Genomic DNA, 16,002 nt, shown 5'->3' with positions numbered 1-16,002 from the left:
GGAACAGAATATAAGAGATGGAAGAGAGAATCTCTGGAATAGAAGATAAAGCTGAGGAAATAGATTCATTGGTAAAAGAAAACAGTAAAACCCAAAGAGTCATAACACAAAATGTCCAGGATACCATGAAAAGGACAAACCTATGAATAATAGGGGTAGAAGAAGGAGAAGAATACCAACTCAAAGGCACAGAAAATATATTCAACAAAATCATGAAAGATCTTTCCCAACATAAAGGAAATACCTATGAAGATACAAGTTTATAGAACACCAAATAGACTAGAACCCACAAAAAGTCTTCTAACCACATAATGATTAAACCACTAAACATACAGAATAAAGAAAGAATATTAAGAGCAGCAAAATTTCTCCTTTCTCAGTCAAGTGACTTAAAAAGTCAGACCAATCAGAAAAACACCCGACTCCTCAATGGAGACTTTGAAAGCCAGAAGGTCCTGGACAGATGTAATGCAGACAATAAGAGACTATGAATGCCAGCCTAGGTTAATATATCCAGCAAAACTTTCAGTCACCAAAGACAGACTGAACAAGATATTACAAGACAAAAACCAGATTTAAATAATACCTATCCACAAACCCAGCCCTACAGAAAGCACTAGAAGGAAAACTCCAACCTAAGGAAGTCAGATGTACCCTCGAAACTACAAGCAATAGATAACCCCAAAAGAAGGGAAATACACACACACACTACAACCAAAAATTCACTGGTTATTAACATCCCTTAATATCAATGGAATCAATTCTCCTATAAAAGGACATAGGCTAACAGAATGGATATAAATCAGGAACTATCCTTCTGGGGCACACACATCAATTTGAAAGATAGCCACTACCTCAGAATAAAAGACTGAGAAAGGGCTTTCCAATCAAATGGACTTAAGAAGCAAGCTGGTCTAGCTATCCTAACATCAAACAAAATAGACTTCAAACTAAAATCAATCAGGAAAAACACTTCATATTCATCACAGGAAAGATCCACCAATATGAAGTCTCAATTATGAACATATATGCCCCAAATACAAAGGCACTCACATATGTAAAAGAAACATTATTACTAAAGCTTAAATCACACATTAAACCCCATACATTACTAGTGAGAGACTTCAACATCCCACTCTCACCACTGGACAGATCTGTCAGATCAAAACTTAACAGAGAAATAAGGGACCTAACAGATGTTATGACTCAAATGGACTTAATTGATATCTACAGAACATTCTACCCAAACAACAAACAATATATGTTCTTTTCGGCACCCCATGGAACTTTCTCTAAAATCAACCAGATACTCAGTCACAGAGCAAATCTCAAGACATACAAAAAAATGGAAGAACCTCATGTATTCAATTGGACCACCATGGCTTAAAGTTAGATTTTAACAACAAAAATTACAGAAAGCCTACAATCTCATGGAAGCTGATAATGACCATCTGAATCACCACTGGGTCAAGAAAGAAGTAAAGAAAGATATTAAAGACTTCCTAGAATTCAATGAAAATGAATGTACTACATACCCAATCTTGTGGGACACTATAAAATCAGTGCAAAGAGGAAAATTCATAGCACTAAATGCCCACATAAAGAAGCTGGGGAAATTTCACACTAGTGACATAACAGCACACTTTAACAACTCTAGAACAAAAAGAAGCAAAGAAGCAAACTCACCCAGGAGGAATAAATGCCAGGAAATAATCAAATTGAGAGGTGAAATCAATAAAATGGAAACAAAGAAAACAAATCAAAGAATCAATGAAGGAAACAGTTGTTTCTTTGAGAAAATCAACAAGATAGACAAAACCTTATCCAAGCTAACCAAAAGGCAGAGAGAGAGAGCATCTAAATTAATAAAATCAGAAGTGAAAAGAGAGACATAACAACAGACAACAAGGAAATACAGAGAATCTTCAGGTCATACTTCAAACACCTGTACTCTACAAAATTTAAAAAAAAATTAAAAGAAATGGGCAATTTTCTATTTAGGTACCACATACCAAAGTCAAACCAAGATGAGAAAAACAATTTAAATAGACCAATAACCCCTCAGGAAATAGAAACAGTCATTAAAAGTCTCCCAATGAAAAAAAAGCACAGGACCAGATGGCTTCAATGCAGAATTCTACTAGATTTTCAAAGAACATTTAATACCAATACTCTTCAAATTGTTCCACACAATAGAAACATACAGAATATTATAAAACTCCTTTTATGAGGCTATAGTTACTCTGATTTTCAAGCCACACAAAAATGCAACAAAGAAAGAGAGTTACAGATCAATCTCCCTCATGAACATTGATGCAAAAATACTCAATAAAATATTTGCAAACCAAATCCAAGAACACATCAAAAATTATCCACCATGATCAAGTAGGCTTCATCTCAGAGATGCAAAGATGGTTCAACACATGAAAATCTGTCAATGTAATACACCATATAAAAAAAATGAAAGAAAAAAACCCACATGATCATCTCATTAGATGCTGAAAAGGCCTTTGACAAAATCCAACACCCCTTCACGGTAAAGGTCTGGGAGAGATCACTAATACAAGGAACATACATAAAAATAATAAAGGCAATTTACAGTAAACCAACAGCCAACATCAAATTAAATGGAGAGAAACTCAAAGTGATTTCTCTAAAATGAGAACAAGACAAGGCTGTCTACTCTCTCAATATCTATTCAATAAAGCACTGGAAGTTCTAGCCAGAGCAATAAGATTAAAAAAAAGGAGATGAAAAGAATACAAATTGGAAAGGAAGAAGTCAAACTTTCACTATTTGTAGACGATATGATAGTATACATAAGTGACCCCAAAAATCCTACCAGGGAACTTCTGCAGCTGATAAACACTTTCATTAATGTGGCAGTATACAAGATTAACTCAATAAAAATTTAGTTCTCCTACATACAAATGATAAATGGGCTGAAAAAGAAATCAGAGAAACATCACCCTTTACCATAGCCACAACTAATTTAAAATACCTTGGGGTAACTCTAACTAAGCAAGTGAAAGACCTGTATCACAAATACTTCAAGTCTTTGAAGAAAGAAACTGAAGGCGATATCAGAAAATGGAAAGATGTTCCACTCTCATTGATAGGTAGGATTAACATAGTTAAAATGACAATCTTACCAAAAGCAGTCTACTGATTGAATGCAGACTCCATCAAAATCCCAACACAATTTTTCCCATACCTGGAAAGAACAATGCTCAACTGCATATGGAAAAACAAAAACCCAAGATAGATAAAACAAACCACTACAATAAAGCAACCTCTGGAGGCATCACCATCCCTAATCTCAAGCTCTACTACAGCTATAGTCATAAAAAACAGCTTTGTATTGGCATAGAAAAAAACGATGTGTGGACCAACAGAATCAAATTGAAGACCTGACATTAATCCACATGCCTATGAACATCTGATTTCTGACAAAGAAGCTAAACTGTACAATGTGGACTGTATTTATGGCTTAAGGTTTTACTTTGATGCTAAAGGATCTTCAATTAAATCTTCAACTCAAATTTTTAAGGCTCAGATTGACAGGTATAAAACTGTAAAATTCTAATCTTATACAAACTATGAACTTAGTATAAATTGTAGAAGATCATTAAGACATGCAAGTTAATGGTCAGTTGTAGTTAGATAGGCCAATAGAGTTGAGGAAATTGGCTCAGACCAGTAGCCAACGCATGCACATAATGTACTTCCAATCTAGAGCCCACATGGTGTCTGCCTGAAGGCCTAGCATCAGGAGCTATCAGAGTTCCTGGTCACTGTCAGAGATCCTGAGCTGTCCGAGTTCCTGAACATGCAGAGTCTGCCTAGGAACTAGCAACAGTCCCTGTCTAAGTTCCTGATCATGCCCAGCCAATGAGGGATGACCACACAGACTAGGCACTGGGAGGAGGGTATATAAGGGCTTCCCTATTATTGAATAAGAAAGTTCGTTATTTGCCTTCAATGGACTCTTGGTGTCTGTGCCGATGATGGTGTGCCTTCTCACCCCCTCCCCCAAGGGAGCCATTAGAATCTAAGCAACAGTCAGTTACTGTATAAATGATCAGACTTTTTATTGTGCTCCGAACTGTGGTAGTGCTGAGTATAAATATAATTCATTGACAGAGGGGCAAGCCATTGCCTTCTGTACATGCTATCAAGGACAAGCAAAAAGCAAGTAACTGAAAATAAGTAATTTTTTTTTAAATCAGGTATATTTAATAAATTGGATGATGTCCCTCTCACTGCTCAGAGAGATCTGCTGAATATGGAATGTAGACTATTTAACAAAAAAAGCTTCCCCTGATACACAAAAATACCAGCTTTTAGAATCAGCTTCTAAGACTATACACAAATATGGTGGAAGAACATACTCCACCTTGACCTTTCCTCAGTTGTGCTAATGTGGACAACTGGGCTCATACCTGGCACACAATTTACCCACCACCAGTTCCCCATGAAAATGTGGACACTGTTGAGTTAGATGCCCTATTCTGCCCATCCAAGGTAGGTCAGTTTTCCCTAGTTCCTCCTTCACAGAAACATCTCTCAGACCTCACGAGTCTGGTGTTTGAAGGCAGATGCTCCCCTGTGTGGCAACCAAAGTCTTAAAAGTGTCTTGTGTGACATCCAAAAAGTGACAGCCCTGCTCCCAACAGAGTCATAGAGATGACCATGGAAAATTCAAGATAGATGCTTAGGTATCAGGTAAGTCTCTGTCATTTTAACTGATACAGTGGTAGTTTTGATATACTTCCTACTCAAATTGGTCTCTCTGATTTCTGATGGTGGTGCTAACAAGTTGTTGTTTTATAAGTTTAGAAGAAGCAAGCAGACCTACCCAGCTCCTTCCAACAAGGCTACAGCTGCATGGTCAGTCCACATAATATGTGAAAATTATGTCTTGTTTATTTTTAAATAATAGGTCATCTGCTGAAGAAGGCAGACTCATAGACAGGGTCATTTTCTGACAGGCTTCATACTGAAAAAGATATCCTCACAAACTAGGTTTAAAAGGAAACCAAACTGAAGCTATCATGCTGTTACTCAGCAAAAAGAAAAAACATTTTACTATTCATTTAAAGGAACTTGCTTTTCAATCATTCTTCCTATTAATCAGCCATATATGTCTTCTGGTAAATGATTGGATAGAAAAAAATGGATTAAAGTTTATATAACTTTGAGGTCTTAGGAAGGATATATTATGTACACACAAGTTGGAAAGGTCTGAGGAAGTGACTTAAGATATGTGAAAATAAGATTAAAGATTTCCAAGTTTCAGAGTTTTATGTTAGTAGTATGTGGAATTCTAATAAGCTATTAATCTAGCCTCGGTAAAGCACTGGCTACTATTATTACAGTCACAGGCCAAAATTTTTAATTTTCTTTCATAGTTTAATAAACATAGACTTAAAAGTGCTGCTGGCTGACTGTGCTGAAAATATCCATATCATATATATGACATATATATGTATATGTATACACACACACACACACATATATATATATATATGAGAGAGAGAGAGAGAGAAGAGAGAGAGAGAGAGAGAGAGAGAGAGAGAGAGAGAGAGAGAGAGAGAGAGAGAGAGAGTTTGCGTATAAAACTTGACTAGAAGAAAAAGTATTCATGTTTGTAACAGAGAACCATCCTTTGGGTCCCCAAGTTTTTACTAAGTCTATAAAGTACAAGTCTACCCCAGCTGTACACAAACACTGGTTTTGTTCTTTTATACAATGAGGATTTAAGCACCAATTACAGACAGTGTTCATGACAATATATCTAAAACTTTTATCTCCGAGAATAAACTTAAAAAAATTAATGTAAGCTTCAGGAAGTCGTGACTTAAATCCACCTATGACAGATCAAACAGACTCCTGAAAAAAAAGCTCCTGTCAGTTAACAGTTCAAGTTTTCCTCCCTAATGCCTATCCCTGAAGATAGACTCTCTCCTTCTCCTGGGCTTGGGACTCAATCTGCCTCCTGCTGTAGCATGATACTGAACTACATACAGTCTTTTCATCCTGTAAAAGCATTCCTAAGAGAACTTTAAGTGCTAAATAAATTAGGCATGTATGTTGGCATTTTTCTTTTCACATACTCCATAATACCACAAATACCAGGACTACAGGCCTGGAAACTGTTTCCTGCTCACAGAGCAGTGCATGGATTGGACCTTCAAGAAGATACTTCTCAGTAGAGGACCAACTTAATCTAGAATTGATGTTCAAATGAACAAAGGTACCAACAATAGCAACAATAGAAAAAAAGTAGGAAATATGAAAAAGCAAGGCCAAACAAATCCTCCACAATATCATAACAAACTAACAAATGAACTCAAAGATACTGAGAGAGACCAAGTGCCAGATGAGTAGTTCAAAAGGCAAAAAGATGACATCCTAAAAGAACATAGAAAAAAGCAAGCAAAATCAATTGGGCATTGAGAGGAGATGCAACACTGTACAGGAAAACAAAGGCTGAGGGACAAGAACAACAGCAATTATATATAATTATAAATATATATAAGACTCAGTACCAAGAAAGTCAAATCCTAAATGGAAACTGAGATTCTTCCAGGGGGGAGAATAGATAGAAATGTTGGAAATGAAAAACACAAAACCTCCAATAAAAACACAGGGGAAAGTGACCCCAGGAGAACTGACTAAGCCGAAGACATAATATCAGCCCTGAAGGATGTGATTTCAGAACACTGCATTAAAATATCAATAAGGAATTAATAAGTAATAAACATGACCACAGTGTCCAAACTCTGGGATATTTTAAAGAGACCAATGAAAGAACCTGAGGGAGAGGAGATGCTAAACCATGTACTAAGGACATGGGGATTTAGCAGAAACTATCCAGGTCTGTAGAAAGAAAGAGACATTCCGACAGGAGTCATTTAGATTCTCAAAAATATGAGAACAGGGTGGAGCCTCTCCTTGTATTGTTAGAGTCAATGTGTGAAAACAATATAAGACTGTCTGTGGACTCCGAATGGACTGACACAAAAGTTGTTTTCCCTCTTTGATCTCTACCTGACTAAAAAATAAACAAGAGGAAAGCAAAGGTCTATAAGATGCATAATGAAGAAGGAAAGTTTGCAAATGAGTTTCACATTTCTGTGTATACAGTTCATTATACTCAAAGGAATTACATGTGCACAGAGGAGCACGCACTGTCATGTAGCCAGAATACCCTTAGCACAGTCATACAATTACTTACGGATAAATATCAAATATATCCGGTTTGATCTCAAAAAACATATGGATTTTGATGAATCCTTCCATTGTGATGTAAATGGGGACAAATGCACCTAGGATCATGTCAGCCTTCATATAGGTGCTGGGCTTCCAGTAATCAAAGCATCTCTGATGATCCATTTCACCTAATGTAAACAAAGACTGCAGGAGTAAGAAGAGACAAAGCAAAGGAAGGGACATGTCAGGGTCTGCACCACACAGAGACAATGCCCTGCAACTAGACTGAGCTGTGGAGATGATTGACTTAGGTCATGGAACAGGCTCAGACCTCAACAGTGTCAGAGAAGACTCTGTATGCTACAGCTGGCTCCTGATGTTGCATCAGTCTCTCAGGCTGCACATAGTCTATGGTTCTCATGCCAGACAAGAGCACCGACAGAAGCAAAGTCCAGACAACTGAGGGGAAGTCAGAGTGCTGAACTTCTCCTCTAACTGTAACTAGAGTGGCCCTGAATGGGCTGGCTTTTCTTGATTCTATTTCCCTCTCACACATGTGCTCTGGGGATCTCCTAGTCCTGGGGCTCTGCACCTGCATCCTCTATCGTGATGGAAAATATGTTTGTTTCTTTCCTTCTTCACCCACCTATATGATTTCATAATGGTCCACAGTGGCTTTGAAGAGTGCCATAGCCAGAGACAGAATTGTAGGTCGTCAATCCAGATTGTTTTATTTAGATTGCTGTTTTGGAAGACACAGATAAAAATTATAAACACTGAGAAAAAGCAATAGCTGGCCGCCACAAAGCATGCACTTGTAATATTCCATACAATGATTTAACAAGAGGGAGTAGTGGTGATGACAGTTTCTAGTGTCTGCCATTCAGAAGCACAATGAACTTGTATCTATCTTGACTTCCTGGTCTCCTTTTTCCTCCTTGTAGAAATAATTATGAAGATGGAGAAAGGAGTAAGGACATTCCAGACAAATACAGATCATTTCCCACCTCAACCATTCAAAATATTAAGATTCCCAAGCAGTATTCTGTGTTCTGTTATTAGTAGACTCTGGTACATCCTTTCCCCTCTACATTTTTAAAAATTCACAGTGAAATAGAATCATACTTGATTTATACACTTCTTCCTCTCTCCTTAATGCTATTCATCAGAAATACCATTGATATATTGTTATATATTATGGATAATTATTATATAGTATAAGACAAATCAAATTTTGTATATGTATATAAGTTAGATAGGTAGCAACAATTTATGAAAAAAAGAGGCCATGGATTTTCAAAGGAGCAACGAGGACTACACTGGGGAATTTGGAGTACATAAATGGAAGGAGAAATAATGCTATAAATTAAAAAATGGATGTCTCTTATGTATAACCTTACAAAATTTTGATTATTGGAATCCTTAAAAATATACAAAGTACTTTTCAATTCAACACTGTATATTTAGTAGTAGTAGTAGTAGTAGTAGTAGTAGTAGTAGTAGTAGTAGTAGCAGTTCTGCACCCAGCTTGAAGTATTTCTTTAAATTATCCCTGAAATATGTTCTTTGACAAGTAATTCCTCAACACCCTGATATTCAGCCTCTAACAGTCACCATTCAAACTTAGGTCAGGGGATTGACTTTAGGATATAGTATTGAATGAGGTCAGACAGCATTTGATTTTTTGTGCCTAGCTCATGTCCCTGAACATAATCTCTGCATTCATCTGTATGTTCAAAATAATAGGATTTCTTTCTTGAAATGTTGAATAGTACTTATATGTATGTAGGAATACATATGTATATATATATGCTTGATGCATGTAACAACAGTAACTGATGATAAAATTCCTGGTAATCAAAGAGCCCATGAATGGCTGTATGAGAAAATTTGGAGGGAGGAAATGAATGTGAGAGCAGGCATGATTATATTACAATGTCAAAACCAAAGAAAAATGTTTTCTCTGCATAAAAAAATCAAATAATACAATATCTTGCATTCATGAGTTGAAGGACAATCAAGTCATTTCTAATTGTGTGCACTCTAAATTATGCTTCATTAAACATGAATGGAGATGTGTCCTTGACCAGAACATGTCATGTGTTGTTTTCATATGTATGATGGTGAAATCACTCACTTAGTGTATACAGTGACTACTCCAAGTGGTGGTATTCTAATTGTACTGAAATGTGATTTTGATTGTATGTTAATAAATAAAGTTACCCGAGGGTCAGAGCTATTAGAACCATAGCAAGAGTGTGGCGGTGGTGGCACACACCTTTAATCCCATAGATCTCTGTGTGTTCAGGGTTACAGCCAACATTGGAGACATATGCCTTTAAGACCTGGGGGACTTTACATACAGACAGTGATGAAGCAGTCACATGTTTGGGTTTATAAACAAGGAAAGGCAGGTTACAAATCAGAAAATTTAAATAAAGTGGTTCAAAGTCTATATAATTCAGTTCAAAAATCAGAATTGTATGATATTCTGTTGGTATTAATGGATTTTTCAGAACCTCTCAACATAGTAACTGACTCTCAGTATGCTGAAAGAGTTGTGTTACATATTGAGACTGCAGAATTTATCCCTGATGCTTCAGAATTAACTTCACTATTTATTCAATTACAAGATACAATCAGGAAAAGGAATCATCCTTTATATATAACTCACATACGATCCCATACTGGTGTGCCAGGCCCTCTAGCACAAGGCAATGATGAGATTGATAAATTATTGATAGGAAATGTGCTGGAGGCCTCAGAATTTCATAAAAAACATCATGTCAATAGTAAAGGTTTAAAAAAGGATTTTTCCATAACCTGGCAACAAGCCAAAGAAATAGTAAAGAAATGTCCTACTTGTTCCTTCTACAATCAAACACCATTACCAGAAGGATGTAACCCCAAAGGTACTCAGAGAAATGAAATCTGGCAGTTGGACGTGTTTCACTTTGCAGAATTTGGAAAATTGAAATATGTACACCAAACCATCGATACTTATTCAGGATTTCAATGGGCAACTGCTTTGAGTTCTGAAAAAGTTGATTCTGTAATCACTCATTTGCTAGAAGTTATGGCCATCATGGGTATACCTGAACAAATCAAAACTGACAATGCTCCATCATATGTCTCTGTTAAAATGAAACAGTTTTTTGCTTATTACAATATAAAGCATATTACAGGCATACCACATAATCCTACAGGTCAAGCAGTTATAGAAAGATCAAACAGAACTCTAAAGGATATGCTAAATAAACAGAAATGGGTAACAAAAACTCCCAGAAATAGACTGCATAATGCTCTTCTAACTTTGAATTTTCTGAATGCCAATGAGAAAGGAACAACAGCTGCAGAGAGACATTGGATAATAGAAAAAACTACAGAATTAAATCAGCCTATATACTTTAAGGATGTGCTGACCTCAGAATGGAAACCAGGGTATGTATTTCATTGGGGATGAGGTTTTGCTTTTGTTTCTACAGGAGAAGATAAGCTGTGGGTACCATCAAAATTGATAAAGGTTCGATTTGAACAAGAGAGACCTCTTAATTAGAGGAGGTGATAGTTCATCAACCAGCATGAACATCCAATTTAAACTAACTTGTATCAATAACACATGCCTTTTCATTTAATCAGATAATAACTTGCCAAAAAGGAACAGCCCCAAAATTAGTCTTGGGGAAAGGTTTTTGTTTTTGTCTTTTAGGAGAATGAAGGTTAAGTAATCTGAAGAACACTGGACAAATGAGACAACTGAAGAAAAGGGACAAATCATCTATCCCAAGAAACATAGTGAAATGGCGTATGGGTATATATTATCTAAAAAATTTCATGTCTTCCTAAATGTTTGTTTCTGCTTTTCTCTAAAGATTTAACACTATTGGTCTTCTAATAGTCCCAATTCAATTAAAATTTAAAGCTGACTTTGGAGTTGGAGAATGGCTCTCTCCTTCTTTAAACTCAAGCATGTTGTTAAAAGGAAAATGCAAACTCCCTGTATCATGCCAGAATAAAAGAGCCATCTTCTGCTATGGTACAGGACAAAAGCAAAATTAATTAAGGGACTATTCTATTACTAATCTCAACTCTTTGATTCTATTCTGATTCTTTAAACTTTTCTTAAAGTATGAATTTTATATCAAAATTTACAAGATTAACATATATAGATATATATACATTTTAAACTTTGTTAAGATATGAATGGTCATATAGAGTACTAACTAATTCTAGAAAAAAAGGCTTCAATTACCTGCATATATATGTCTTTCTGTTCGAGTCTCTTATCAGTTTTCTGCAGGAAATCATGCCCAGGCCTAACATCAACTGAAGTCTCCAGGAAGAAGATGGGGCCCCAGAACAACAACAATTCCACGTGGACAATAATAATATCATTAAGCTGACAAACATCATCCACAGATCAGCTTTGAACTACAAGGTGCTCAGAGCAATTTTCAGATGACTAGCTGATATGATCCAATCTCAAAGACTACTTGAATAAGGACTTGAGATAAACCCTGAACTTTGGCATTATACACAGACTGGATAATGAAGGATATAGTTACCTCTCCTAGAATTTGACAATTAACCTAAAATTTTTCTTTCAGGATAAAGAAAACTTTGCCCATACCCAGCAGGAAGCAATTTTAAGAATATGATGCCCACATTCCCAAAGAGGTGGTGTGGGGCAGGTGGTTTTTTGGTCTTTTTAATGGGTTTTGGTTTGGGGATAATTTTCAGTGTTTAGGGGGGTTGGTTACAAGTTATTGTCAAGGGTTAGGAAAAAGGCTAAGCAAAGGAGATTAGATTTAAGGTTCTTGTTTAAAAAAGAGAAAAGAAGAGAAAAGAAAGAAAAGAAAAGACAATTACTAGTTTTAAATACTTTACATTGGATTGGATTGTTTTATATTGTATACAAATTTGAAACTGATATTATTAGAAAATGCTGTATGTATATTTCTAATTGTATTTATACCATTCATTTAACAATGTAATGCAATTTTCTGATCCTTGAATGTTATTATTACCAACTATTAGGATATAAAGAAATGAAAGTTAGTAGTTAGACATTACAGTAGAACTTGTAGTCATATTAGATATGTTTTAAAAATTGAGCAGAGATGTTTTAGATAGGTCATCTTCAAACCCTTCAGAGATCTACAGAATATGGCATTTAAAATGTTTTAATAACTTAGAAAATTGTTCTTTTTTGAGACATGTCGGCTCCTGGCAGTACCAATCTACTTCAGAGAAAATATGGGCATTGAAGAAACTGCATATGGAGTCAACTTTCATTGTGGCAAAAGTTAGCCACTGGACAACAAAGTATCCTCGAATCAACAGGACAAAATGGACAGACAGAACATGAAACAAAGGACTACTGATTCTTGCCAAAAAAAAAAAAAGTGTGGCTATGGCTTTATCAAAAGGCATCTTCTGAGGCCAGGACAATATGGCACCATCTCTGAAGTGGCCTTCTCAATCTGGTAAAGGTACAGTGCCCTTTTCTTCGAAGGCAGCTTAACAGGTAGAGGGCTGATGGCTTCTGTTGTGCAATGGAACAGCAGCTGAAAGCTCACACCTCTCAATAGTAGACTGGCATTTAATAGAGGGATGTGGAGAAGGGAATGTTGAGATGAAGCCATATATACACAGCCAAGAAGAATGGACAGCTGAATTAAAAAACTGTCAACAATTTCCAGAATTTAAAATCCTGAATCATGACAGGACACTAGTGGAATTCAGGTGTTTCCGATATGTGGAATGCTCTCACCCAATGTGAGGTTGAACTGTTGACCTTGTGTACATCCTACTTCACAAATGAGTCTGTCAGATACACTAAGCCTATAGGCTGAAGATGATGCCCCAACACTGCAGAGAAACCTCAGGTGACTGCCCAGGTAGCTGGCTGTTTCTGTCAACTCACAAATTTTTTGGAAGTTGCTTGCATTCACTTCCTGTTTTTATTTTTGTTAGCTAATATTATTCCCTTCTTGGGTCTCTGAGGGAGTTGAAGATTAGTTAGTTATGGTTGAAGATTAGTTAGTTATAGTTGAAAATTAATTAGGATAGAAAGTGCATTAGATACATCTTGGATTTACCAAAATGGGATTGATAATGGAATTATTTTCTCTGATTTGTCAAATACCTGTTTAGGTATTTATTACTTGTATATATTGTATATAGTTATTGTACTTTTGTATATAGTTTTTCTTTTGTTAGTTATAACATTTTGCTTTTTTTCTTTTTATTAAAATAGAAAAGGGGAAATGTGTTGGTATTCTAATTGTACTGAAATGTGATTTTGATTGTATGTTAATAAATAAAGTTACCCGGGGGTCAGAGCTATTAGAGCCATAGCAAGAGTATGGTGGTAGTGGCACAGGCCTTTAATCCCATAGATCTCTGTGTGTTCAGGGATACAGCCAGCATTGGAGATATATGCCTTTAAGACCTGGGGGGCTGTACATACAGACAGTGACAGGGCAGTCACATGTTTGGGTTTACAACCAATGAGAAGGCAGAACAAAATACTATAAAAAGACGGACAGACAGGATATAGCTCTCTTTTGGGAAACTGGGACACCGCAGGAGGAAGGGTGAGATTTTTAGCTCTCATCTCTGACCTTTCTCTTTTACATTGGTTCTGTGTTTCTTATTTAATAAGACTGTTGGTTACATCTACAAATCTATTTTTAACTGACTGAGGAATTTTGTGATATTTTCCTTGATAACTGTATAATATTAAATTCTCTCTGTCTTGGATAGGGTTTCTATTACTCTTATGAAGGAAAACATTTAATTTTTGTGGCTCTCTTACAGTTCAGAGGTTTACTTCTTTATCATCAGGGTGAGAAGCAAGGCAACAGGCAGGCAGACACGGTGCTAGAGCAGGAGCTGAGAGTCACTACATCTTGACTTGGAGACAACATCATGCGGTCTGATTCACTGAGTGGGCATGTATGAGAACTCAAAGCCTGCCTCCACAGTGACACACTTCCTCCAATAAGGCCACACCCATACCAACAAAACCATACCTTCTAATAGTGCCCCTCTGTGGAGAGTCATACCTCACCCCCACATTTCCCCCAGAGTACTCTTGAGTAGGAACAGCAGGAAATATTAGTTAGAAGGATAGAGAGGAGAGAAACAGAGAGAAATGCAGGATAGCCTCATAGGGCCTGGATCCCAGTCCACCAGGACATGATTATTTCTGCACTAGGGTATTTAAAGGGTATTAAAGGCCAAGGGGGGAACAAAAGGCCTCCCACCAGCACAGCCAAGTGCATACCACTCAGATACTTGCACTCAAGCTTATGGTCTAATTATCCTCTCTATGCAGACCTACTGGGTAAAGCCACTAGGAAACCTAAAAATGGGCTCCAACAGGTGCCTCCTTTCTTAATATATAAAAAAAAATCATTGAGAGCTCACAGGAATCTCCATAGTTGTCATACCTCCAAGTATGGGAGTAGCGGATGATAAAGATGGCATTTCTTTTTTTGAAATGGGTCTAAGATGGCTACAGCAGTCTACGCTGCATCAAGCCCTTTAAATAAATTAAAAAAAAAAAAAACTCCTGATGCAACTGTATCAGACTGAAAAACTCCCATAGTGTAATCATTGACATTAACAGGTTAACATAATTCTAACATAAATATTACTGTACATAGTTACAATTCCCTCAATCTTACATCTTAAAGCAACTCTTAATAGAACCATTTGAATTTCTTGCTAAAAAAACATAGGATAAACTTCTGATGTATTCACATCAAACTTAAATACTTCCTTAACTTCAACAAACCATGATGCATTATATCAATAGGTTAATATAATAATTCTAACATGAACATTACTATACACCATTATAATTCCTACAAATATACATTCAAATGCAGTATTCTCACGAAACTCATCAATACTTTCTTATAAACCTACATACAAAAACAATTTCTTAATAGAACTATACAAATCATAACATTAATTCACTCAGGTAACACTAAAATATTTTTAAATTTAATAGACTAAGGAATATTAACTCTCCCCTTTTCTTTATAATTTTTTAGAAAAAAGAAAAAACCCAAACTTCTCCATTTTTAACCAGTTTCATTTTTACCTAAACAGTTCCATTTTAACACAAAACAATTCATGAATCACCATAGTTAGTAAAGCATATGTGCATACACAAAACTGAATCTTGAGCCTAGGTAAAATTAATAATAATAATAATAATAATTTTCTCCATTTTAGCAATTTCATTTTTAACACAAATAATTCGATAAAACTCTTTCTAAGTCACCACCATGGATACAGTCTATATGCATAAGTAAATTCAAACTGTCCCATTGTAATGAAATCATTACTGTCCAACTCATTTCTTAAGTCTAAAAATTCAAATAATAAATTATGGTACCAGCCTTCCAAATATGAAGAAACCCATAACCAAAACCTTTTTGTAGTTTTATTTCATTTTTTTGTAAGATCAAAAAGTTCAAATAAATTCTGGTACTAGATTTCCACTTCCAAATATGAAAAAACATTTTACTGTCAAAAACAATTTGCAGTTAACAATTTTAGTTCAAACAAGCATCTCTGCTACTTTCATTCTCAGGCCAGAGACACTTTTGTTACAGCAGCATTTTATGGCAGTTTTTCCTACAGGGTGAAAGCTATTAGTTCTGTGAGAGCTGGTGGTAGAAAGTCCTCTCTAAAGAGACTTTCTTTTAGCTATCAAATAGAAACTGCAATGTTTTTACTGCTAGGTTTTTCCATACTGCATTGATGTTC

General features: G+C 35.9%; 1 protein-coding gene across 1 annotated transcript in view; it reads right to left on the bottom strand.

Moving 5' to 3' along the window:
- Positions 1-16,002, bottom strand: part of LOC143270500 (vomeronasal type-2 receptor 116-like) — a 71,648-nt gene that overhangs the window by 37,954 nt on the left and 17,692 nt on the right. The window contains exons 2-3 of the mRNA XM_076560665.1: positions 7,862-7,957; positions 7,241-7,419 (exon numbers count right to left, since the gene is read on the bottom strand). Of these exons, the coding sequence (XP_076416780.1) occupies positions 7,241-7,398 (158 nt within the window). The 5' untranslated portion in view covers positions 7,399-7,419; positions 7,862-7,957. The remainder of the gene's footprint in view (positions 1-7,240; positions 7,420-7,861; positions 7,958-16,002) is intronic.

The sequence above is a fragment of the Peromyscus maniculatus genome, chromosome 23 (genome assembly GCF_049852395.1).
Source record: "Peromyscus maniculatus bairdii isolate BWxNUB_F1_BW_parent chromosome 23, HU_Pman_BW_mat_3.1, whole genome shotgun sequence".
In the NCBI taxonomy this organism is placed as follows: Eukaryota; Metazoa; Chordata; class Mammalia; order Rodentia; family Cricetidae; genus Peromyscus; species Peromyscus maniculatus.
This window is presented reverse-complemented; position numbering and strand designations above follow the sequence as displayed.